Source organism: Hakea prostrata, chromosome 7 (genome assembly GCF_041222555.1).
Source record: "Hakea prostrata isolate BN-2017 chromosome 7, UWA_Hpros_2, whole genome shotgun sequence".
NCBI lineage: Eukaryota > Viridiplantae > Streptophyta > Magnoliopsida > Proteales > Proteaceae > Hakea > Hakea prostrata.
Genome location: NC_142606.1, coordinates 10,442,972 through 10,469,052, shown reverse-complemented (window position 1 = coordinate 10,469,052; position 26,081 = coordinate 10,442,972). Strand labels below are relative to the sequence as shown.

Below are 26,081 nucleotides of genomic sequence, written 5' to 3'. Positions count from 1 at the left end.
ATAAAAGCTACAGTTATTTATTTCTAAATTATATTTAGGATTTCTATTCTCCCTGGCTTAGTTAGTAAAGACAACACCCACAAGGGGGGGGGGGGGGGGGGGGAAAAGAAACGGGGGGGAGAGGGGGGGGGGGGAAGGGGGGAGGGGGGGAGAAAACAAGGGGGGGGGGGGGGGGTTTGGGGGGGGTGGGCAAAAAAAAAAACCCCACCTCCCCCCTCCCCGCCACCCCACCAACACCAACAAAAAACAAAAAAAAAAATAAAAACAAAAAAAAAAAAAACTCCTCATCTCCCCTCCTCCTTCCCCCCCCCCCCCCCGCCCCCCCTCCCCTCCGCACCACCGGCGGGGGGGGCAGCCCGCCCACACACCACACCAACAAACAAAACAACCACAAAACAAACAAAACAAAAAAAAGCCCCCTCCTTCTCTTTAAAAAAAAAAAAAAAAAAAAAAAAAAAAAAAAACCCGGCTAAAAACCAGCAACAACCGCACGCGCCACGCCCCCATCCCGGACATGGCTCGCCGTACTGCAGTCCCCTGGTAAGCAACGCCCCGTCGTGAAGGAGAAGTGAGAGCAGTAATCTGCTTGCCTTCGCTGTTGCGTGGGTTTCTCAACAGGATGAGAACCTTAGGGATACCCAAATCCGCCCAACGCAAGGTTTGAATACCCCCGCCGGCCGGGGGAGACTCACTACAATTCGACCAATGACGACGACGAACACGGCCGTGGGGAAATGCAGCCCAGATCAAGCAAGAGCAGGGCTCCGGCGCGAAGATCCAGATGGCCTATGGAGCGGTCGGAAAATCGCCGCGCTTGGACCGGACCGAAGCGGGAGAGAGGAAGGAGAAGAAAGAAAGAACTAAGTACACATAATTATGATGTGCGGGGGGCGGGGGCCCGGGGGGGGGGGGGGGGGGCGGGCCGAAAAGCTAAAACCCGTGAAGCTAAAATTCCAAACTTTAATTCTCCCCATCTTTACTTTTACGGATGAAGTTCCAAATCTTTGTTTTTAAATGTATACTTTCCAAAAGTTTGATTAGATACGATATTGATTTCCAATCTAGTGGCAATGTTAATGTGATCAAAACTCCAATTAATAATACGCCAACATAGGAAGTGGTGCTCACAAGAGGATTTATGGATAAAAAAATTCAGTGTTAGTACTAGACTATGGTCTTATCGTGAGAGTGAAGTTTGTTCAACAAATTGACGATATTCGGCAAATGAAAGGGGGTTTGGAACTTTTAACATTGAAGGTGAGTTGGTCCCAAGTTTTCCATTTGAATTTGGCATCAATGGAAGAAAAGTAGACAAGAATTCAAGGATTTAGGAAGAATTTATGGTGAGATTACAATGAAACAAAATATTATAATTCTAGATGCTTTTCATGTGAATTCTAAGTAACCTTTATAGTGAAATTCTCCAATACAATCATGGGAACGAAAAAATGGGTCATTCAGTCTTTCGACAAATTGCTAAGTTCACACTGAAGGTTCATTTCAATCCGATGAATGAAATGATTGAGGTTTGAACCTATGAAAAGAGAACGGAAGAATTCCTCTAGATGCAATGCAAAATATGTGGAGAAGATTTCGGAATCCATTGATTTTGTTTGTTTTCTTTCTTAAATTGTCACTTTTCTATAGTTATGCGGTTTGGATCTCCTTTGGCATTAGTTATTTGTTGCAATCGTGGAAAAATTGGGATCATGTGTTCAAGAGTGATAAATTTTTTGCACATAATTAGTTATCACTTTTAATTTTTTTTTTTTTCATTTTGTATATATGGAAATCGACAAATGATTTCATTTTTAGCAATTGCAGATGGAAACTAGTAGTGATTAAAATAGCAACTAAGACTTTTGAAGAATATGATGCAGCTTCTCAGGTAAGCTAAAAAAAACTTTCATGTTTTGCAGCCCGAATTCGATGAATTAATCTAGGTGGATCCCATCTCCCCAAGATTGGATCTAATTAAATTGTGATGTTGTTTGGATTTTAGGATCTAAAAAGGGAGGGATTACCAACGAGGGTTGGTCCAAATGGTAAGCAGCTTGGTCCATTTAAGCAAGGTTCCGGTATCAAAATCTTACGGATGCAAAAAATTTTCGTTGGGAGACTCATCCACCATAGCCAGGTGTGCGACCCGGGTCGAACACCGGATTAGTTAGGGCAAAGCCTTGGATTGGCAAAAAAAAAAAAAAAAAAAAAAAAAAAAATAAAGAAGGTATTGGTTTTGTGATTAGAAATACAGAAGGAAATCCAATTACAGGCTTCAGTACTAGAATGATAAGAAACTTAGTTTTTACAGCAGAAGCTCTTGCAATCAGAGAGGTCTACTGCAGGCTACTAGAATTGGTGCTAAATGCTTAATGATAGAGTCAAATTCAAACGACTGATTGCAGTAGATAAATCGGAATTCATATTCAAACTTCTACTCGGATTCAGTGATATCAAATATCATACCACTGAAAAATTCTCTCAAGATTCCGTATCATTGGTTGAGATTGCCCAGTCGGTTGAGCTGTTCAAAGTTTAGCGAAGCATTAATGTTTGGCTTATGAATTTATGTAATTCATACCCAGTAAAAAAAAAGAAAAAAAAAAAAACGAATAATTGTTGTTTTCAGAACTCATCTATTTCATTGGAAAAATACTAAATGACAGAACAATCCTTTATATTCATAAGACAAAGGTAAGCACCGAGTATCTGATGCAAACTGTCTACGGCTAAAGAAGCAATCGAAAACACAAATATGGGAAGAAGAATGGTTCAACCCTACAAATTGGCATTGTTTACCTCTGTTTCTCTTTTCTTTTTACATAATTTACATTCCAGTCTATCAGACAACAACAACAGAGTCGAATAATTCATAGAGTTGGAGGCAAAAATTGCAAAAATATCCCTTATTTTTTCTTTATCGCCGCCCTCGCTTTCCTTGAGAACTCCCTGACCACCACCCTGTCCGAGAATGTCAGAGGAAGATCTTCATCCATGTTTTCACGTTGGTAAAACTTGCTTGGGGACGCTGCACTGTTTTTTGAGCTGCCTTCAATGAGTAGTTGTTCAGGTGAGCCAGGTTCTTCAGGTACATCACAATACAAGTGTTTAAGTATGAAAAGAGCAGTATCAGGGTCCCTCCAATAATTTCTGCAAACTCAAGTTCAAGTAGTTAGAAAGAAAACAAGTATAGTCGGATTCAACATGTAATCAGTCCACTTACGTGTGTGCTCCGATGGCTGATATATATGGATGTTGAAACGTTTTATCCTGCATATGAAGTCATGTTAACCAGAACATTAATATGGCAAATCGGGAAGTGGCAATATATTTGGATGCCAAAAATGTTTACAGCAATTTTGAGCAGGAATGAACAAAAACTGTACATGTCATAAGATAATAAGTTCTCAACTGCAGAGCATCCTTACTCTTGAACTCCACTTTTTCAAATCAAATCAGAATTTTGTGTATGGGGTAACAGATAGAATTTTGTGTGTGGGGTAACAGATGGCATGATAGAAGACACAGAAACTGAATTATAAGATAATAACATGGTGCTAACCAGGAAAATTCAAATGGAGATATGCAGCTGAGCATGAATAGTTCGGGTCTCATGCCTGAAACCCTTCTACGCTACTCATACTCTCTGGCAGACTTGGCTGACCAAGTCCAATCCAGCTAAAAGGTTTCCCTGTTAAAAGTTAAGGTACAAGTACAAAACCACATGTCCATTGAGATTCTACAACTGTGTAATCACAAAAGCACTATGGCTTCAAGCTGAACAACTATATCCAGAAAATTACCACGGACCAAGCCAAGCATCTTTCTGAGACCAAAGTCAAATTCAAATAAAGAAACATGGCATTGCAACCATTTTTCAGGAAATAACTCTGAACAATTCACTACAACTCCTCTTTTCGTGCTCAGTATAGGATTTAGTTATTTCCTTCTGTTCAGATGAGATACGATTTATCAGATGATTCATCTAACGATCACAAACCTGAACTGAAGGATGAGACATTAATGACTAATCTAAAAATTGTGGAACAATCCATAATTAGTAAGTATTCACTCTAATTGGCAGAAGTCGTATAAAAATTATACAGTATGTAGTGCTGTAAATTAGTTAATTGGTGTACATGGCAACTAATGGGTAAAATTACTCACTTGAAGAACATGATCAATTTGACCATCAGGACTTCCTGTCAATTGCTCCATCATTATTGAACCATAAGACCTTTCTTCCATTACTTCCTCATTTTCTGAAGCTTCTGTTGTATGACATACAACTAAGCACTAAAAAATGCCAAATAATCAAAGAAAATATAGAAAGCCAGAGCTGAACTATACCTTCTATGTTATCCTTGTTCTTTGACTGACAAACAGTGAGCACTTTAACCTATTCAAATACATTTATGTTTAGATGTCTGATCAATTTTCCATGCTAATCAGAAAACAAAGGCTACATGTAGAGGAAATCAGTTGCCAGCTATATGTTATATTGTAAAAACTGCTAATAATGAACTATCATCCGCCATGCCTATATAGGTTTCCCCTCCCACTTTTTAGTTGGTGGAGAGATGGATGACGGGAAGCATTGATGAAGCTCTATTGTGGAAGAACCACAAAATCTTGGTCTTGTTTAATTTGCTCTTCATTGCAGTATTTTAGACACAAACAATTCTGTTTAATTCTTGTTGCCATAAGTCCTACAATCACATCTTACGACATAACAGCAGGCATGTGGCAACCTGAATTGCTACCGGAGAACATTTGTGAAAAGGACATCCACTTACAATCATTTCAAGTTATCGGAGATATATAATGAAGTTGTTCAAAACGGAAAATTCAAAAACTTTTTCCAACTAGATTTTGATCCATCAAGGTTTAACCTACTCTCACTGATTTGAAGTGATTCACAACTATTTGCGAACGTGCAGCCAGATCTTCAGTGAACTCCTGCATCAAACAAACAAAAGAGTATGCTTCAGCATGAACAATGAAGAAAAATGAATACGAAAGGGAATATGATCTCTCTCCAAAGGGTGCGGGTGGGGAAGCTGATCAATTTTAGTAATTTGCAGTTCATACCTGGAACCCTATATGTAACCTCTTTCCACCCCTGTGGTAAGGAATAATGACCGGGCGTTTGGCGATGTTCTCTTTACAGACAAGTGGTTCTATTCTGTATGAAAGGCCACCCTAGATTCATATAATGTGTTCACTTCAAAATAGAACTTCATCATATACACCAGAAATGAATCTAAAGTAAAAAGAAAATTTGCTTCATGGGTAAATCATCCACCATCCTAGCAGGGTGAGAAGCAGCCAAGAAACTCAAGGAGTTGACACTTGAGTGATATAACTCCTCCCCCCCCCCCCAAAAAAAAAAAAAAAAAAAAAAAAAAAAAACCCCCGAACACACAGGCAATGGACAAAATCCAAAAACAGACAAAGAAGTGTACAAAGAACATAATATAGAATAGGGATTTTCTTATCGACGCTTGTTAGGAGATAACAAGGTTAAACTTAAAGTTATGAAGGTCTTACATGGGTTATGTAAGGGTCTACTTGTAATTCTTTTCCACTTTTAATTATAACTATACACTAGTACTACTGATTCAAAGGTTAGAATGTTCCCTCCCCCTCCCCCTCTCCCCCCCCTCTTTCTCTCGGGCAACCTTCATTGACCTATATCAGCTAGATATCCAGAATGCTTACTACATGCTGATTTTCACAGGATTGCTGATGTAAGTTCAGAAAACTGCTTTTGGTGTTGTTTTATACATGCTATTATGATCGCTCCATGTTTTTTAAAACATTCAAGATGATTGTTTTCGTGGTTTATGTTGATGGTATTATCATTTCTGGTTATAACTGTTGCAAATCGAAATTGGCAAAGTTCATTTACAGCAATACTTTCAAATGAAAGATCCAGGAAATCTTAAGGTACGTTTTGGGTATTGAATAGTTCAAAGTAAACGGGTATTGGTAATCCTCAAAGAAATTACGTTCTTGATTACCTGTTGATTCTGGAGAATCAGTATTGAAGCTTGGTCGGTAATCTTCATCTGAGTATGTGATGCATATGCCAAGATGTTAGGCAAGAAATACATCAAGAGGAACTCATAAAACCGGCTGGTTTAAATTCTCCAATTGGTGAACCAACTATTTGGGCCAATAGGCCAACCGACTATAACTTTGGCCAGTCCAGTAGGACTGGTAGTCGCTGGGTCTCACAAATGCAGATCATGGGGGATATTTTGATTATCTTCGGATGCTGTGGTTTATTTTGATTATCTTCAGATGCCATGGTGGGACTTCCAGAAGATTGGGACACTTTGGCCAAATGGAACCTAGACTTGGGCTCAACTTGGAATTTGATTGCAACAATGGAGATTGAAGATTTTATCTATATAGTCCTAGTTACTAAATTATCATTTTTAATTTAGTGCTGAGAGAATCAGTTTCAATTCTTGGAAAACCCCGCTTCTATTTTTAGAATTAGAGATTTTTTAACTCCTCAGTAACAAGGAGGACAAGTATCAAGCCCCTATTTGAATGCCAATTCTATTTGATTCCCCATGATTTGTCTATTGATGAATGAATATATTTTTCCTTGAGTGCAATTGTCTTTTATCTGCTCTATTCTTCAATCTTCATACCTCTACTAGTGTGGAATCTTTTCCACCCCTTAAGCCACAATTCAGGCCATGGAGGCTCTCTGTTGCGTCTTCCTCTGGAAAGGCCAGGAATCCTTCCGATACCTCCATCCCATTAGTTGGATTTCTGTTCGTCGTCCCAAATCCGAAGGAGGCTTGGGCATTCGGCATATCTCCGATATTAACCTTGCCTGCCTCCACAGGATCTTCCACCTCCTTTTGGCTGGAGCCTTGGCACCCGTCAGACATTCTCTATACCCTCCTTGGCCCCCGCACTGTCTATGACACCCGCATCCCCAAGCCTACCTCTCTCTCTACCTTCATTTCCAATGGCTATTGGTCCCCCCCACCCTAGACTCTCTCAAGTGTGGAATTCTCTCCCCCCCCCCATTGTTAGCACCCCCCATGACTCCACTATTTAGCTTTCTACCTCCTACAATCTCTTTACCACTTCCTCTGCTTGGAACCTTGTCAAACCCTCCTCTACCCCAACTCCATGGGCCCCACTTGTATGGTTTAAAGGTCACATTCCCCGTCATTCTCTTACCCTTTGGAGAGCCCTTAACCTAGCCCTGCCTACCCAATCCTTCCTCATAAGCCGTCACATCCCTGTTAACCCTAACTGCATCCTTTGTTGGAATTTCCTCGAAGACCTTAATCACCTCTTCTTTTTATGCCCCTTCTCCCGATCTCTTTGGGAGAAAGCCCTTACCTCCATTTGGCCTAGGTCGAGACGCTCTTACGGCTTTACCAGAGATTGGCCTTGGTGCTTACGAGCCTTCCTAGGGTCCTCTCCATGCGATCGAGTTGGCAAGCTAGTGTTTGGTGCGGTTATCCACCACTTATGGAGGGAGCGAGATCTTAGGCGTTGGTCTTCCAAATCCCGTTCCCTTGATATGATTTGGAAGAACATTTGTTTTGAGGTCTCTTCTAGACTCCTCTCTTTTCCCCAGCCCCCGGTGATCGACTCTCCCAGGAATAGGCTAATTGTTAGTTCTTGGAATCTCACCTCATCCTTTAGGCCTTCCACGTGAGAGGCTTGTTTCCCCTGTCCCCTTTATTCTCCTCTTGTTTCTTGGCGGGTTGTTTTTTTTAATATATTTCTTTATTCATCCAAAAAAAGAACATTTACGGATCCTGGCTAAGAAGGTCGAAATACCTTTATCTCCATACTCTCTCTCTGATCAATTCTGCCTTTCTCCTCTTGTTTATACCACCCCTTGTAGCAACAACTAGAAGTTGCAGCTGCCATTGGAAGACCCTGAAGGTGTTGATCATCTCACAATCAAGTTGCAGCGCTTGTATTGCTACTGATCCATCCATTCTAACAGTACTGTTGACTAGAGTATATTTGGTTAACGCAACTTCCTGATCCCCCTTCTCCTTCCATTCACCATTCCCTGCTGGGTTTAAGAACTCTATTCCATCTCAGCTACTCTTCATCCAATCCATCCAACTTGTTCTCCTCTAAAGACATATTTCTGAATCCAGTCCACCTTTATAACTTGGATTCCAATAAAAAATTCAACCAAATTTGCAGCATCTATTCACCATCAACAGGTCTCCAGCACCCAATTTGGACCCGAACTGTTGGCTGCTTGGGTATGCAGCCACATAGCTGCTATTTTGGTGTTCGAGGCCATATCACTCAATTCGGACTAGAATCAATTCAAACTTTCAGCAGCATTTCATCTACATCCCATCATCATTCGTTCTACAGGCTGGTTTGAATAACAAAACCTAAACTTGATCCAAACCCAGGGTTTAGGGTTGGATAACCAGGACCCTCTTTAATAAGAACCAGCACTGGTTGGGGGTTTCTAGGTGTTTAGGTTAAGGTTTTTAAAGGTTCTAATACTGTTTGGACATGCTGGAATTGAAGTTCCAGATCTGAATTTGTATTAGAGCTCAAAGTCCAGATTTGATAAGTCAATCTTAGACCAGATAGGAATAGGGATAGGTCATGGTCAAGGCTGGAAAGGGGCCTAGGGTTGAATGCGGGTGGAGACTGACCTGGAAACAACTCTGGCTTTTAATTTCAGAAGTCATCATAAGGGTTTAAGGGTTGAAATTTGAGGTAAAGAAATCCAGAAAATCTCAGAAAATTCTGCAAATTCCTCATGAAAGAGATGAAATGCAGGTTTTCCTTAACTCCAGAACTAGGGCTGTAATGGGTAAACTGAAGTCAGAAGTCAATCCTATAGGCTAGGGTGACTCCATTGAGGGTGGAATGGGGCTGACTTGATGAGGGAATAAATGAATCCTATTAGGGTTAGGACTCAGGATGTGGGGAAGAAGAAAGAAAGGGGAAGGCTACAGCTGTTAGGCTTCACCGGGATTGAAGGGGAAGGGGTAAGGGATGTACGTGATGGGGTTGGGAGGGTTCTCCAGATCTGAAACAGAGAGAATGGGGCAGGGAAGTATGCAGACAGAGAGGGAAGGTGGTAGGGAAGGTTGCGGACAGAAGAAGGGGGGGGTGGTTGGTGGGGAGAGGGCTGTAACTTAGTTGAGAAGGCTTGGGGACTTCTTGATGGCTGCTGTACTTGCATGGAGATTGAGGATGCTTGCTTGATTGGTTGTTTGGACGCTTGAACTCTCTTGAATGTTGGTGGAATTGAAGAAGATGAAAATAATCTGAATCCTTGACACCAGCCAAGGCCTACCCACACAGGAGACCTCGACTCAAACACACAATTCATTAATTCATCAAAAGCTAAAAATTGCAATAAAAAAAGAGGCTATTTATAGCCTAAAACTAAAGATTTACGCTCAAATAAGGAAACTTGGTTGCTAAGCAACCCAAACTTACAAGACTTGCACCTAACAATTAGGACTCCTTATTAGGAAATAACTCTTTCCTAATTTACAACTGAAAGACTCTTAATAAAGGAAACAATAATAACTTAATCACTAAGACTCTACTTTAGAAAAACAAAACCAGAATTAAAAATTCAGAAATAATTCTGGAGTGACCCTACTAAATAGACTCGATTATAGGGGCTGAAAATGACATTTTGCCCCTTGGTCAGTTCTGGCTCCCATTTGTTTGGGCCTTGTTTCAGATGGGCTTGGGGCCCTTCTAGGCTCTTTTGAGGCTGCCTGGGGCTGGATACATCAAACCTTCTAACATGGTTTTTTTGTTGGGTGATTGGGGCTAAATTAATCCTAGTTTTAGCTCATTACTATGACTATGCCACACATCTTTTGCAGTGGGTGTTATGAGCTAGTTAAATGGAAACTTCAATAGCATCATTTGGAGGCTATACGCCACATTTTATGGTAACTTAATGATGCTCTAGGTTTCACCCAAATAAATAAATAAAAATGATGCTCTATGAAAAGGTCAAATTTACAAATCTCATGGACATGTCAATTTTTTTTGGTTATACTGATGCTAACTAGACTGGTCCGCAGGTGATAGGGTTTCTACCACTGACTATTCTTTTGCTGGTGGTATCACTCAGAGAAGTAAGAAGCAAACTATAGTGGCAAGGTCTAGCATCAAGTTGAGTTGATGCGAATAAAATCTTTTATTCAAGAAATTGATTTCCAATTAGTAAGGTCTGCTCTTTCTCCAGGTCTAGAAGGGAATTGTAGCCACATGCTTCCCCAGCAGCAGAGGAATTATCTCCTTCAATAAAGAATGGAACTGTAGGGATAAGTCCTTCGCCAAATCATTGTTTGTGATTCAGTTGCAATGCTGGCTTTCTTGCATCCATCAGACATATTTGGATGGAAAAAAATTTCATGACTGGACCACCAATTTTAGGCCTCTCCATCAGATTTGGGATTCCATTTCTCTAGAAATTAATGCAAAGATCCTGGTAGCTGCTGCTACTTGTTTTGGCACCCTAAAGAACATGTGTATCGTTGTCTCGTGGGAACTTCTTTCAGTTTCTCTTCAGGCCAATGATTATATATGGTTTTCCTATTTCACGTGTTGGGGTCTTGTGGACTTCTTTCTCTTTGGTGATTGATTCTTTGTTCACCATATAGATACTAATATACTATATATATACACACACTACTCCAACAATTATCTCTGGTCAACAGTTAGTGATCACTAAAATCTTCTTTAGGAATATTCTCTTGAAGAATGCTTCCAGCTAGACGTTTGGTATTTATGCTCTAGCTTGAAGAGTACCACGAGTTAGGACTAAGAATTATACTTGGGATAACATTGTTATTGGGATCTTATGTGTCCCATGTGTGTTACATAAGCAACAAGGCCATACTTGTGGCTATTTTCTAAAGTCAAATTAAAAAATATTTATTGCTGCTGCCAATTGGAAGGCTAAGCTATTCTCTCCAATCTGTAGTTCTAGTTTTTCCTTCTACCCTCTCATCTTCTTCACCCCTCTAGTTACTCCTTCCAGTTCTGAAACTAGTCCATGCTTAGCGCATCGGTCAAGTGCTCACTTGCTGGAGGCTTGCTCATAGGTTCAAGTCCCGGAAACAGCCTCTCTAGAAACAGGGGTATGGCTACATATTTTTCACCCTCCCAAGACCCTGCTGAATGCAGGAGCCCTGTGAATTAGTTACGGCCTTTCTTAGATGCAGGTATCCAATAATTTGTGACATTATGTTTTGCTTCCTTAGTATCACACATTTACTCTAGTTAGGCAGAAATTTGGTCATTTCACTACGACAGCAACAACAACAATAAGCCTTGTCATTTCACTAGCACACTTGAAAAGCATGTACAATAATGACATTATGGTAAATACACTTTCAACTCAGAATATCTAGAAAAACTTGTGTTATCTCTTACTCAAAAAGACTTTTGGCAATGAAACAAAAGGCAAAAGAAGGTTACAACTATACATATGAGGGTGTCATTTCCAATTAGATAGTCCCAAACCCCAATAGGAAAAGGAACGATATGCTGAACAAAGTGATAAGACAAACCTATATGCAACAGGATCAAAAGGATGAAATATATTGATCATCTGTCTACAAGCTGGCATCTCTTCGCTTATGCTTTCATCTTGCCAATATTCTTTTCCTCGGCCTTCAAAGGTCATACATAAAATAATTTAGAAACATTGAGGGTAAAAGAGCCAAACACAGAAACAAACATGATTAAGTGCCTTTCCACATAAGACAGCAAACACAACAAAACAAGCTTTTAATTTTAAATACAAAGACCTAAGGAGAATAATTTAACCAAATGAACACATTACGCAATGGCCTTGGAAGCGCCAATAGAAGAAGTAAAACACCAATTGTAATCCTTTTTCATGGCATGGTGAGATAACCAACCAGTACAAATTGAGGCCAAGGAGGTGAAGAGGTAGCAGCAAAAGGGAAGACACATGATGTTTTTAGATTCTGTATAATGCAGCATGATTGAACTATTATCTTGGAGAATTGGAGGTTATGTGCTTTGTTTTTATTTGGAATCTGGTAGGATTATTAATCAGCCTCAGCTGTTACCTCCTCTCTCATTCAATGGTTTGTTAGGACTTAGGAGTCTGTGACAGTCATAATTAGCTCACTTTTTGGATTCTCTGAGGCCATCCCTTTATATGTTTTCACATTCTGAGTATTAATTCCAATTTTGGAATGGGGGGGGGGGGGTTTGGTATGAATGTGTAAAACCCCCTTGAAGCCATCCTATTCAATAGTGCCAGCATGTAGAACCACAGAAGTTACCACCCAATGCCAGTAATTTTCCTAATCTTTGATTTTTTTTTAATTCCACTCCAACAAACAACCCAACAACAAGCTTTGTCCCAGTTAAGTGGGGTTGGCTACATGGATACTTGCCTACCAATCAATTCCATATAAGGTTGTAGAGTCTGTGTAAAACGGGTTTGGCTTGGTTTTTCCCCGGTGCGAGTTGCTGACCAGATGCACCAACCCTTCTCTTTTACCCGGTCACAGGACTGGCAGCAAACATCAGTGGAGTTCCAACAGACAAAATTTGATATTATAAAATTCATAATCTTCACAAATTGAAGTAATTAGAACAATGATTTTCCACCCTCAGAAAACAAATTTAATGAATGTGTTAAGAGTATTTGCCTCCATCTCTCTTAACTAACAGAAAATACAAATCCACTACTTTTTTTATTTTTATAATTTCTTTTTTATTTTACATAAAAGGCTCTCCTACCAAATATCACTGATGAATTTATAAATTTGAGAGGTTATTATTCTTATTATTATTTTTTTGGTAGAAAAATGCTTTCCCCTTGAAGAATTCAATAGCATCTTTTGATGCATACTCTTCAGTGAGCCATACCCTGTTTTGGAGACCGTGTCTAGAATCAAGAATAAGAACCTACCTTACAATTTTATACCTAGGGACGAATATTAGACAATATTTAATTATGGGACAAGACAATTTGGAAAGAGTACATACTTTAGTTACCTTAGGTAGCCAACTAGGATCCTTTTGGGTCTTGTTTTTATATTGTTCAGTGGTACTTAGCCCTATTTGTGGTACAATTATGATGGCCGTCAGGAATCAGGAATTTATTTTACATCGAAGCACCTGCTGTTTGGTAGTTGGTTGAAGTCATATAACAAGGCAATTCTGGTCATACTCGAATCTCACTTCCATCCAGGTAACTTGACAGGATGATTAGTTACAAATATGACTCAAAGTTGATTGGGGATATGGGGAAACTAATTGGTTTGAATAAGGATTAGGTTAGGTTAAAATTGGCAGAATAATGTCATTTGAAAAGAGCACTTCGCAGCTCTACATGCTGGCATTAAGAATTGAATCTCAACCTAACTTTTTTAGGGTGGATTAGGGGTGGGCCAATAGATTTCTGTGCATCTTAGGAGTATTTCCAGGTTTTCTTCCTCATGTATTGGTTTGCATCTGATAAGATCCCTCAAATCGAATATGAAATTCAATATAAACAGGGAAATTAACAAGCTGATCTGGTTTTAACGGTGGCAGTCACCCCCATACCGAATGGGGCCCTCAACCAGAGACTGCTCTGACACTCATATCAAATACTCAATACCCTCTTCTCCCCTATTTAAAACCCCTTGTAGTAGTAGTAGTCCTCTTTCTCTCTCTCTCTCTCCTACACATGGCCTAATTCTAGGGTCCTAACATTCCTGCCTCCTTAAATTTCACCTTTTCCTCAAGGTGAGGGAAGGTGTTAAACTTGGTTTTCACATGCCTACGACATAACCATGCTATTTCAGCCATGTTCTTGGAAGCCGAATAGCAGGCCCAATTCCAAAGACGCCACTAATGTCCCATGCTGCCCTTGGAAGATTGATTTCTAGCACTGCCACCTAATGGGTTGGCTTCTGCATACCCATATCCTTAGAACCAAATTTATGAAGCAAAAGTTTTCTCAATGGTCAATGCTTCTTGCAACAACACTGCAATTCCCGCTAATCCAAATTGCATCCTCTGTTGGAACAGATTGGAGAACCTTGAGCACCTTTTCTTTTTGTGCCCCTTCTCCAGATATATCTAGGGAAAAACCTTAGCCTCCATTTGGCCCCGCTCGAGGCGATCCTATGGATTCTTCCGAGATTGGTCTTGGATTTTGAGAAACTTTTTAGGCTTGTCCATTTGCGATCGGATTGTAAGCTAGTGTTCTGTGCCTTGATTCATCACCTTTGGTGGGAGCACAATCTTCGGAGATGGACCTCCAAATCCTGCTTTATATATAGGATTTGGAATGCCATCTATTTTGATGTATCTGCTAGGTTGTTAGCTTTGCCCCACCCCCCGTTGATGATACCCCAAGGAACAGGCTTATTGTTGTCTCCAGGGGCCTAAGCTCTTCTTTTCAGTCTCCTAATTAGAGACCTTGTGCTCCTTTTCTTGTTTTAATATATTTATTTATTCATCCAAAAAAACAACACTGCAAATTTTCCCAATCACAGAACAATAACCAATGCTCTGAACTTTATAACACATGTATGGATCCAGTTTTTTCTTAAGTTCAGAGTAAAAAATTTTTACCAATTCCAATACGAACGTTGCGGACTGCAAGAAAAACACCAAGAGGTGCGCCAACTGCAAAGAATGTGTCCACCTGATTGAAGGGAAGCAATATTACTTTTAAACAAAATGGGATAACTATCTCTGATAATTCCAAAGAACATGCTATAGTTACAAAATATACTACATGGCTATTTAAAATAATAAAGTGAGGATTACAAAGATGAGAATATAATAAGAGAAATGCTAAGTACAATATATTTACCTTAAACTGAAGCTTAGTGTACTTCACATATGGTTTGTAAAATTTAGGTGAATCAGCTTGCTCTGGAGGGTGTGAAAAAAGTTGCCTTACGTTTGCAGAATCTATGTCATAGTCACCTGCTCCACAAAAGAATAAAATAACATTCTGCTTTCTGTTGGAATGAGAAAGAACAAGAACCAAAACATCTATGATTGACCATAGAAGCGCTCACTTCTTTTACTACTGTTACATTGTGACTCTAGCTGTGCTATTCTGGCCTTCAATGAATCCACCTGCAATTATAATATTCTCAATAAAGGGTGGTCCTTTGTTCATAGTAACTAGAAGAACAAATGATTCAAGCAGATTCTACCTCTATCCTGAGCAATTCAATTAGTTGTTCTTTATTACAGCAATCTTCAGGTACAACCTCATTGGCATTTTCCAAATAACAACTTCTGGCTGTGGTTGCATCCAAGTGATTCACATCTTCAAAAAGCATGCAACTGGAACTCTGTCTAGGCTTTTCATCATTTTCCACTAAAGATGACATCTGTTGCCTAGAGTCTGCTGTTCCCTCAATCAAGGGTTGAGACTGATCAGAGGATGTTCTTGGTGAAAGATTTTCACTGTCTAAAACAGGAGAATTATCAACAGTGACGGAAGAGTCTCTAGTACTATCCTCCTTGTTCACAAGGGCATCCAATTGTGAAATGGACGTTTCTTCCTTGATGGTGCCCACCAAACCCTTGAAAGATTCATCACTCATAGTAGAGTTTATGTCCATCAAATCAATGAAGGGCTCCTTTTTAGAAGGCTGATTAACTGCATCTGAAGGAGGCTTTTCATGTATTACATGTTCCTTGAACATCAAATCCATTAAGACAGGGGAAGGCATATTCTCTTGATGGCAAAGAATGTCATACGACAAAACACTTCCCAATGAATGACCATATAGGGAAACCTGTAGAGGCACAGCAAAATGATTTGAGTTTCTGGTAAAGGAAAACTACTTACAAATAAACCACTTTTGTTTATCAGTAGGAGAATTTATGAGCTTCCAAGTTCCCAAGCAGTTCTTGAATGCAAATTTTTGTGAAAATGGCATGGATTTATACAAGGCTAATGACACTGTCAATTGAGAACGGATAAACAACACAATGGAGATGAAGCATTTCAAATCATTGAAGAAATATTGTTTTGTTTCACAAAAGAAAATTTTACTATCCCCCCGCAAATTAGTGTCTTAGGGTCCAATAAGACATGAGGTGTCATATTTATACAAGGCTAATGACACTGTCAATTGAGAATGGATAAACAACACAATGGAGATGAAGCATTTCAAATCATTGAAGAAATATTGTTTTGTTTCACAAAAGAAAATTTTACTATCCCCCCGCACATTAGTGTCTCAGGGTCCAATAAGACATGAGGTGTCATATTGATGACACCAAAAGCCCCACACTTCCAACGACCTCCCTCCCCACATGGGGCTCCTGATCCAAGATATACAACCAAGAGCTGAGCCAGGATTTGTCTAGGGATGGGCCACAGGCCAATCATATGAATGGATTGCAGTGGATTTGGGCTCAGGTTGGTTTTGCAAAATGCAGAATTCAAAGGAACTGCTCCTAAATTTTACCATCTTAAATGTGAATGGTCTTAAATTTTACCATATTCAAGGTAACAAGGGAGGGATCTTGTAAAGGCGAGGGAAGATGTGCCTTGTTATTTTTGATACTAAACTCAAGTGACAATAACATCATCTCCCCACCTAACCAGGTAATTATCATAAAAAATGCTGCACCAAATACAAAAATAAAAATTGCAATGGACAACAGGAACAGCCAATTCTAATGCATATGAAAAGAACAAACAAATTTTATGGATACTGAATGGACTTTTATGGACATTGAACTGGAAGTCTTTCATGTTTTCACAATGTACATATTACCTTTTTGGGTTATCTTGCAAACATTTAATATTTGTAACCTTCTTGCACCACTCAAAATTTTCCAAACTGAGTCAGGAAGAAATGAGATAGTGGAAAAACACACACCTTTCCATCATAACCTGGATTCCTCTTGATAAATTTCAAATATAACCGGTTCAACTGGTTTGATACCTGAAAAGAAAATGATTTTAGACTTTTAGTCCCATAAGAAATTATCAAAACCAAGACTCATATTTATAATCCAGGAATCAAGAGTAACACATAAGAGTAAAACACATTACTATAAATAATCCAGTAAAATTATTAAAAGAAAATCACTGTTGCCCCCTTGTACTATGGCTTTATTACTAATTTTAACCCTGTATTTTTTAAAATTACTAATCCAACTTTAACTTTGTCTACAGTTATAATGCCCCCCTACCATCAAGCTCCGTTAGTTAACTAATGATGTGACATCTTTATATTTTTTTCAAAAACCCCAAAATAACCCTAAAGTTATCCCTTTATTTATTTACCCTTTTTTCAAATTATAGTACTAACCTTAATTAACTATTGGAAAAGATTAATCTTAAATCCGTTTTCTTCTCTTGAAAAAAAGGGAGAATAAATGAAAGAATTTTCTGAATAGAACTCGAAATAGAAACTGAAGATGAGGGAAGATCCAATACAACTCAAAGTTGGAAATCGAAAATCACCTATTTTCCATTGTTAACTTCACTCACTCTGCTTATTCCTTCTTCTATCTGATTTCCTCTGAGAATCCGCAAATCGCCTGCAATAATTGCCAAAACCTGAAGCAGCTAAGAGGAGCAAAGCAAAGCAACAATTTATTTCTACTTTTGGATCTTTTCTTTGTGCGTTCTTTCACCTTTAATCATCCAGCCTTTAATGGGTTGCTCCTTCAAATTCATTGTTTCAAGTAGAAAATTGGTTGAAAGGGTTGTATCTGTCTCGTCTTATTAGATATTCCAGTTCCAATGCTTGCCCTTTTGAGAGAATGTAGCTCAGCAAGGAGACTATTTGTGTTTGCAGCTTGTTCATGTTTTTCATGGAGTTTTGATAGGTTAATTCATTTGTTTCAGTCAAAGCAGGCTCACAAACTTTAATTCTTTAGAAGCTGCAAAATAATCAGGAAACTTGTCAAACGTGCCTTCTCCAGGAGGTGAGAATCACTTTTCAAACTACAGTGCTTGCTGAGGTCTTGGCATAAAACCTTGCTTACACCTCCCATTCTAACAGAGCCTGTCTTGATCAACTCAGCCAACTCAGCTTCTGTTTCTTCAAGTAACCTTCCATAGTAGGAGGGTATGTCTTTTGAATAAGCTCATGCCTCTTGCTTGCCAATGATTAAGTTGTCCCAATCATCGACTTTGATCCATTCTCATCCAACCCCTCTGGAGTATAATCTTGCATATTTTCACAGAGTCCATACAAAAGTTCAAGTATTCTCAGCTAACTGAATCTGTAATCAATTAACTTTCCTCTGCGTTGACCTTTAGATCCAAAATGATGTCTCATAGATAAATGGTACCGTACTTCCGTGGTATCTCTTTTGAAAGTCTAACCTCCAGCTTTTCCGCAATTGCATTGCAAGCTGAGCATTTATTGTCGATGCAAGCAGCAGAGACCAAAATGGCAAAAATGACGACAACCTGCACCAGAGGTTCTGCAGTTTTCTTTTTCTCCATTTTCTTCTGTCTAGATTGTCTTCCCTATGAAATCTTTGCTGATCTGCTCTTCTATGATCTAAGTTTTGATAGGTTGATTCACATGATTGCATCAATACCTAGTTGCAGCAACGTTTTGCAAAAATAATGATGCATTGGAAAGAAGTTGTTGTTACTAACAGAGGAAGAATCTCATTTGGAGTACGAATGTTAGTTGGAAGCAATGGAGACAATGAAGTTCTAGTACTCTTTCAAATCCAAAAGAAATCCAAAATGACAAGAATTTAAATTGGTATTCATTATGGTATTTATAAAAGAGGGTAGTTTGTCTATTGATTTCTTAAATTTTAATGAAGGGTAAAATAGACACTACATATTCATCAGAACAGCCACTTAACACCATCAGAAGTGAGGGGGGCAATAGTAATTTCATAAAGAATGAGGTTTGATTAGTAATAAGGCCATAGTTCAGGGGGCAACAGTAATTATCCCAATTATTAATTACTACTATATGAAAAATGCACAACATACAAAAATATGATCCTTTAATGAGAAAGCCATGGAAACAAAATGTGGGCTCAGTTCAAAACTATAATTCCCAAGTTGGAGTGTGCCTCAAACCTATTCACACAAATCCAATAAGCAAGAGTAAAAAAATAATAAAAAAAAAAAAAAAAAAAAAACCTCCAACTCTACCACAAAGGGTCTAAATGAATTATGTAAAACATGGTCAACTTCTATTCATCAGACCAGAGCTTATGTAGCAGTTCAATATATAATTCCATTAACACAGGTTTAGATTTTCATCTTGGACATGGGAGCTCAAGATGTAAGATTAAAAGTTGATAGATGCCATAAGAAAAATGATGTGAACCATAATTCTAGGGTTTAATTGTTTGAAGATTTGCCCTAGAATCAAAGCTCACTCCAGGATCCTCTTTCTTGAGAACCAGCAGTCTTCTAGGTCTGTAAGTGCCTTTTATGGAAGAATTCTTGGTGGATTCAAGGTTTACAAAGGTTAGGTAATGGTCTAGTAAGGCTCAGCCAGGCTTAGGGCAGATAGGTTTTAGGATTTTGGGGTTGAAACCTTGCTGTAACTAAGATTTCAGAACAGAATTTAAGATCAGGGTTAAGTTTAGGGAATTCTAGGGCTGATTTGAAGGATATGAGGTTTTGGCTAGGTTTTCTGTCGCTGTTGTATATTTTCAGAATTGAATTTTATAAGTTCGATTTGAAAACTAGGGTCTTAGAAGTTCCGGGGCATCTAAAGTTAGGGTTAGGTTAGGAATGGGACTGTTACGAGCATTTTGCAATTCCAGATTAGGTTCTGCAGTTTAAGGTTCAAATTTAGGTTTCCTATTGGAAGCAGGACTCTTGGGGATGTCGACTAGGGTTAGGAATTGGAAGGGGGAACAGAGAGAAGGTGTAGGAGATGCTAACCCCTAAGTGGTTTTGGAGTGTCACTGAGGGCTTAGGTTGAAGTAGGTTCAGGTCTAGAGGTTGAAGATCAATTGCAAAATATTAATGAAGAAGATGAAGTGCAGAATTTTAAAATCTACTGGATGAAGGCCTTTTATTATGAAACTAAAAGTAGGATCAATGGGTAGGGATAGGTGCAATCCTTTTGGGACTGGGAGGGGTGGATAGGGAATGCGGATCTAGAAGTTCACAGGGAAGAAGGTAAGCTGCTGCCGTGGTTCAGAAGAGGGGCTGGGGGAGCTCGTGGGTGGTACAGCACAAGAGGGAGAAGGTTGGGACTTGAGACAACTTTCTAAAGTACCAATACATTAACTACCTGCATGGTTAAACCTCAAGTTACATAAAGCTAAGTTCCAACAGGAGTCCAGTCCAAGCCTGATGGAATTTGTATAAAGCCAAATTACATCTTGAATTCCTACAACCAAATCTAAACAACCATTACCATTTTCAATAACCGTGCAAGTGGTCATCCTCAAAATAAAAAATAACAAATAAGAAAGAAAGAAAAATCAAGAGAATTTCATCAAAGCAACATACCGAATCAATTATATCCTGGCAATAGATAGGACTCATGTAATACAATACATCATGAACAGTCGCACCAAGCATGTTACGCAAACCTCGTACACCATCTAATGTAATTTCTTCAACTGCACCTTCACCACTAAGCTTCAATCCCTTTCTCCACTGAAAATGCAAACACTCAATAAGAAATTTTCACAAAATGCTCGGAAATAAAATCAACTATACACGCATTTTCAAGGACAAAACTAACAAACTCAAGCAACAGGATACAGTTAACATCAAGAAGAATGTTCAGAGAACAAAACATAAAACGATCAAACTTCTTTTTTTGTGGGTGTGTGTTTGGGGGGGGGGTGTTACGGAAAAAGATCAAACTTTATAAAATGATTTTACGCATATTTCCTGCCACCTCTCTTTTGTAAGGAAATCTATCATCATGAGAGACCTAAACTTGAAACCATGGCTCTGTATAACTTAGTGCACGAATACTTGTTGACACGTCTTAGATGGACACAGCACATCCATGAGACACAGTATCCAACCCATCAAAAAGAAAGCCCTACGGCTCCCATGCACAACATCTATAGTGTCCTAGAGTCTATAAATATTTTCCTCATGTGTCTTCTATACGGAGGGCATTGCCAAATGGAATCAACCACGGAGAATAAGATTGCACACAGTACAATAGTACATGGATGTTGTTTAAGGCAAATCCTAAGTGTGATAATTAGTCTAACTGCTGGTCTCCCTTCACCTGGAGGAACCCTATTTTTCTGCACTTCTTTCGGCAGTTCTGAACTTCCCCTTATTAAGAGAGCTGTATTTCAGACCAAGGCAGTTGTTTCAGGGATACAAAGGTCAGCATGAAGGTGGCCCTCGATCAGAGTTTGGGCAGGTTCAGGTCCCTTGATCTATTGATCGCTGAGATCTCTTATATTATAATTTCTCAGTCATTGTGCTCAGTATATTCTAGATTTCCCGGTAATCATGCTCAGTTGCTGCATGATGAGTAATCAGATTCCCAAGTTCTTAGTTAATTTGAATATCAGACTTATATGATGTGATAGATTCAATACTTCTCCTTTTTCTTTCTCAAGTTCTATGACTCTATCAGAAACAAAATTTTATCTTTTCCCGGTCTGAGACCACATACATAATGTTTTGATGACCATTCAATCCAATTATTTTCTGGGATTATCTGGGTTATACAGTCGTACCTAGCGAAGTGGCAATTATAATAAGTTATATTGTATATGATGGCAGATCCTATGACATCTTTGGATAATGCCAACATCCAGATCAGCACTTGAAACTCAATAGAATTGACATGTACTCATTATGGGCTCAGGCAGTGGTTCAAGTCCTAAAACATCTTTTCTCCTCAGGGACTAGCTATCAGAAAAATCAATGCCAAGGGAAAGTTAAGCCACCTTCAGCTCATTCCATAACACCTACTGAAATAAAAGCCTATCAGGAGTGGATGCATGAGAAAGGCAGCTCCCTCATATGGTTATGCAACAGTATGGATCCTCTGCCAATATAATATCCCATCCCAACCGCTAAAAGGATTGTGGGATGAGTTGAAGCAACTTTCTCCTAAGAACAGATATTCCTTGTCTACAGTCTATATGATAAATCGTTTTCATTTACATAGGCACATATCATTGAATGAGCACTTTAGTGCCTTGCAGGTATCAGGGAGGCGCTCAGTATTCATCAGCTCCTTACTACTATCTAGAACAGTTACAAAGACAGCAGAAAATGTTTAATGTCACAAGATTTATGGCCAACTTACATCAAAATTATTAGTCTATCACAGGCTACTTGGGTGGGAAAAAGATGCCTTCTCTTAATAAAACCTTTGCACGTCTTCAGCATATTATTGCTCCCTTCCAGGCTAGCATGTTATTGCTTCCTCCCAGGCTGCTATCTCACCCTCTCCTAAGACACTACTGAATTTGTTGCCGTTGTGGTTGAGGATTCTCTAGGAGATGATGATGATGATGAGGTGCATTGGGTGTTTGTGATTGTTGATTAACACACTGATCAACCTTGAGACAGTGCACTTCTTGTGGCAAGCCTAGCACACAATTGATACAGCTGGGGCTACACATGGCAGACCAGAGTGGGCTCTGTCTTTAGCCAGTAATGCTGCACCTGATGGAATTGCTGCAAAGGTATTTTCTAGTGACACAAATTTGCTTCTTCATTAGGGTCTGTATCTCAAGATGGCTAATAATTTGGTTCAACTTTTTCCGAACCAGCATCCATCTATTGCTGCCTCTTCTTCCACTGCCATTCTGGCCCACACAGGTAAATTAGCTTTCCTTTACTTCGCAGTGTGAATTGGCCAAACTCTTCATCAATCATTCTTGCTACTAGATCCTTTACTAGTGCAATTGACCATGGAATGATTTCTCCTACTTTGCTTGTCTTCTGTCCTTCATGTAACCCAATTATTGGTAAGCTTCTTGCCTGTTGGTTATCTTCTCCTACTTTCATGGGATCGATAAATTCCTTTAAAACTCAAGGGAAATTTTATACAATTGTAGCACAACAGGCAACTTTGGAGGGCAGGAAACCTCGCGTTTCTTCCATCCGACCCGTTGGTTGACCATCTACCGACCTACTTCTGAAGAAGGCCTAGGAATCCACCAGATCATAGATGTTAACCTAGCCTATCTTCTCAAGCTCATCTAGAAAATTGCATCAAAACATGATTCCATCTGGATTAAATGGGTTTATTCTTATCTTCTCCAGTCTGATTCCCTCTGGACTACCCACATGCCCTCCAATCCCTCATGGGTTTGGAGGAAAATTCTCTTGCTGTGCCCCAGTGCCATCTCGGCAATTTCTAGCACTATCTCCTCCGGCTCTTCCACTTCCTTTTTGGCTTGACCTGTTGCATCCGATGGGCATTTTCTTTAACCACTTTGGCCCCCGCGCTATCTATTACTCCCGTATCCCTAAATCCACCCCCTTGTCCGCTTTCGTCACAAACAGATCCTGGAATCCTGCCCCTCTCCCCATTCTCACATAGGTTTGGGAAACTCTCCCCTCTCTCTCTTGCTCCACTAGTGATCTCCCCATCTGGCTTCCCTCCCCCACCAAAACCTTCTCCACATCCCCAGCCTGGAATATCCTCAGAGCCCACAACCCTAAACCCCTTGGCCCCCCTTGGTTTGGTTTTAAGGCTTCATTCCTCATCATTCCCTTACCCTTTAGAGGGCCCTTAACCATGCTCTCCTTACCAATCCTTCCTAATTAGTTGCCACATCCCCGCAAAGGCGCAAACCCCAATTGCATCCTCTGTTGGAATGGTTTGAAGGACCTTGAGAACCTATTATTTTCTTGCTCTTTCTCCAGATCTATCTGGAGAAAAGCCCTAGCTTCCATTTGGCCCCATTCCAGGCATTCGTTGGGATTTACCCGTGATTGGTCTTGGATTCTAAGAAACTTTTCAGGTACTTCCATCTGCGATCGAATCGGTAAGCTAGTATACTGTGCATCCATTCATCACCTTTGGTGGGAGCGCAACCTTTGGAGATGGACTTCCATATCCCACTCTATAGATAGGATTTGGAATGCCATCTATTTTGATGTTTCATCTAGATTGTCAGTTATTCCCCATCCCCCGGTTGATGATACCTCAAGGAACAGGCTTATTGTTGTCTCTTGGGTTCCTAGTTCTTTGTTTCGGTGTTCTGCTTGAAGGCCTTGTTCTCTTGTTTCTTTTAATATAATTATTTATTCATCCCAAAAAAAAACATAATATGTATTATGTGGAGCATTGGGCTGTTAAAAAGTATCATCGATAAACTTAGTGTAATAGAAATGATGATGTTGATACGGGTGAGTTGCAAAACTAGGAAGGATAACGTAAGGGATGATGATGCTAGAATTGGTCTAGGGTAGTTTAGATACATGATAAGCCAGAAAATATTGTTTGAGGTGTCACAACCGCAACGGAGGCACTCAAATGCCCCTATAAGGAGTGAACTAATCATATTGAAGGAACTCATTATTTAAACTAATAATCTAGTATATTATGGAACTATTACCACTTATTATCTATCTGCAATTTAAATGCGAAGTCATGATTGTGATATTAGACAAAGGACCTTGCTGCAGCCATAAGGTTGCTCCAGTGCAACACAAAGGTCACAAGTTTGAGTTGGGAAACAACCTCTCCGTAGAGCAAGGGTAAGGCTACTTGGTCGGAGCCCTGTGCACTAGGTATGCCCTTTTCATGATGATGGTATTACTTCTTAAATTAAACTAAACTATATCTTATTCCTAGATATCTCTAATTATACAGAAACAAAATATATCTTACTAATCAAACATGTTTTTAATAATATTCTATATTCATTCGGGAAAAATTCTGCCTTTCTTCAGCAGGAAATGCACCGTGACTGTGCCTCAGCTATTTAGAGGGACTATGCTTTACATGCACTTTTTGACTTAGAAAACACTGATGAAGACCATTCTCAAAAAGAAAATTATGAATTCCACAAGAATTGAAAAATCACCTGACAAGGAATAAAAAGAACCCGTTGTGTATCACGTTGATAAGGCGTTAAGTGTCGTTCAGCAAGATTGGCTGTTAGATGACGAAAATCGCCAACATCATCAACCAAATTTGCTTTCTCCAACCTTTGCCCAATACCATGAACCATAAATACTAAATGCCCAACTGGAACCTGGAAAGCAACTAAACATAAGAAAATGCCCAGTCATAAAAAATATGCTTCAATACATTTAATGTTATCATATACTATTGTGATAGACTTGCGATCATTCTGGAGTCTTGTGCAAGCACTTACAAAAACATAAACGGTAACAAAGGCATAAAAGTGACTGAATATTTACTTGTCCGTATTAACCACTGATTCTTGAGGCACACATTTTGTGATACATTATCCCCTTAAATATCCAAAATATTTAAGGTTCACCTTGAGCATGGCACCATTAAATCATTAACTATGGGTGAAAGAAAAGATGACACACATCCTAGCAATGAAAAGCAAGCGTTTTCAAAAACATTTCCTCTTCATCATGTGACTAAGGAAACAAGTAACCTTGCTGGAGTTAAGTTTGTTTTTATTTGTTTGACAAAACAAAATAATAAGTGAAGCCTCCAGATGCCTTAATAAATTAAGAGACGAAACTGAAAATTATAACAGGAAAGAGCATATGCAGGTTCAGCAGGTCTGAAGCCCAGCGCATTCAATTTCTGTTTCCACTCTTTGAGAAGTTAAAATATAATTAAAAAAATGCCATCGAGTATGTAAGGCTGTAAGCCTGATGGAGACATCACACCACGCCCACCCATCACTCCTTATTACCAAAGGCGGAGGCAACGGAACCTTTCAATTTGGTTCGACTACTGGAAAAGATCATTTGGACCCTTAGGACCATGGTCCACACCACATTTGTTTTTTATATTAGTATTAGCATTTATTGGATCATTTTGATAAAGGATAGTTTGGGGATCATAGGATTTTATTCTGTTTCCATTATTTCATTGGGGTTATTTTAGGAAATCTTTTTCCTTTTAATTTTTAACCACCAAAGGGGCATGACATGAAGAATTAGAAAAGAAAAGATCAAAGTCTGAAGCAGT

The 26,081-nt window shown here is 39.3% G+C and overlaps 1 protein-coding gene across 5 annotated transcripts in view; it reads right to left on the bottom strand.

Annotated features, from left to right (window-relative positions):
* Positions 1-2,505: 2,505 nt before the first annotated feature.
* SGR2 (shoot gravitropism 2 (SGR2)) overlaps positions 2,506-26,081 on the bottom strand; it is a 46,697-nt gene continuing 23,121 nt past the window's right edge. For 2 of the 5 annotated variants that reach the window (XM_089161821.1, XM_089161820.1), the window contains exons 7-20: positions 24,988-25,158; positions 20,468-20,617; positions 16,890-16,955; positions 15,204-15,794; positions 15,048-15,123; positions 14,852-14,967; positions 14,608-14,680; positions 11,571-11,673; positions 5,092-5,185; positions 4,897-4,959; positions 4,351-4,399; positions 4,168-4,271; positions 3,224-3,270; positions 2,506-3,150 (exon numbers count right to left, since the gene is read on the bottom strand). In XM_089161821.1, the coding sequence (XP_089017947.1) occupies positions 2,907-3,150; positions 3,224-3,270; positions 4,168-4,271; positions 4,351-4,399; positions 4,897-4,959; positions 5,092-5,185; positions 11,571-11,673; positions 14,608-14,680; positions 14,852-14,967; positions 15,048-15,123; positions 15,204-15,794; positions 16,890-16,955; positions 20,468-20,617; positions 24,988-25,158 (1,947 nt within the window). In that variant the 3' untranslated portion in view covers positions 2,506-2,906. Of the gene's footprint in view, positions 3,151-3,223; positions 3,271-4,167; positions 4,272-4,350; positions 4,400-4,896; positions 4,960-5,091; positions 5,203-11,570; positions 11,674-14,607; positions 14,681-14,851; positions 14,968-15,047; positions 15,124-15,203; positions 15,795-16,889; positions 16,956-20,467; positions 20,618-24,987; positions 25,159-26,081 lie in introns of those variants that run through there. The other 3 variants (XM_089161819.1, XM_089161818.1, XM_089161822.1) reach the window with 3 other exon arrangements.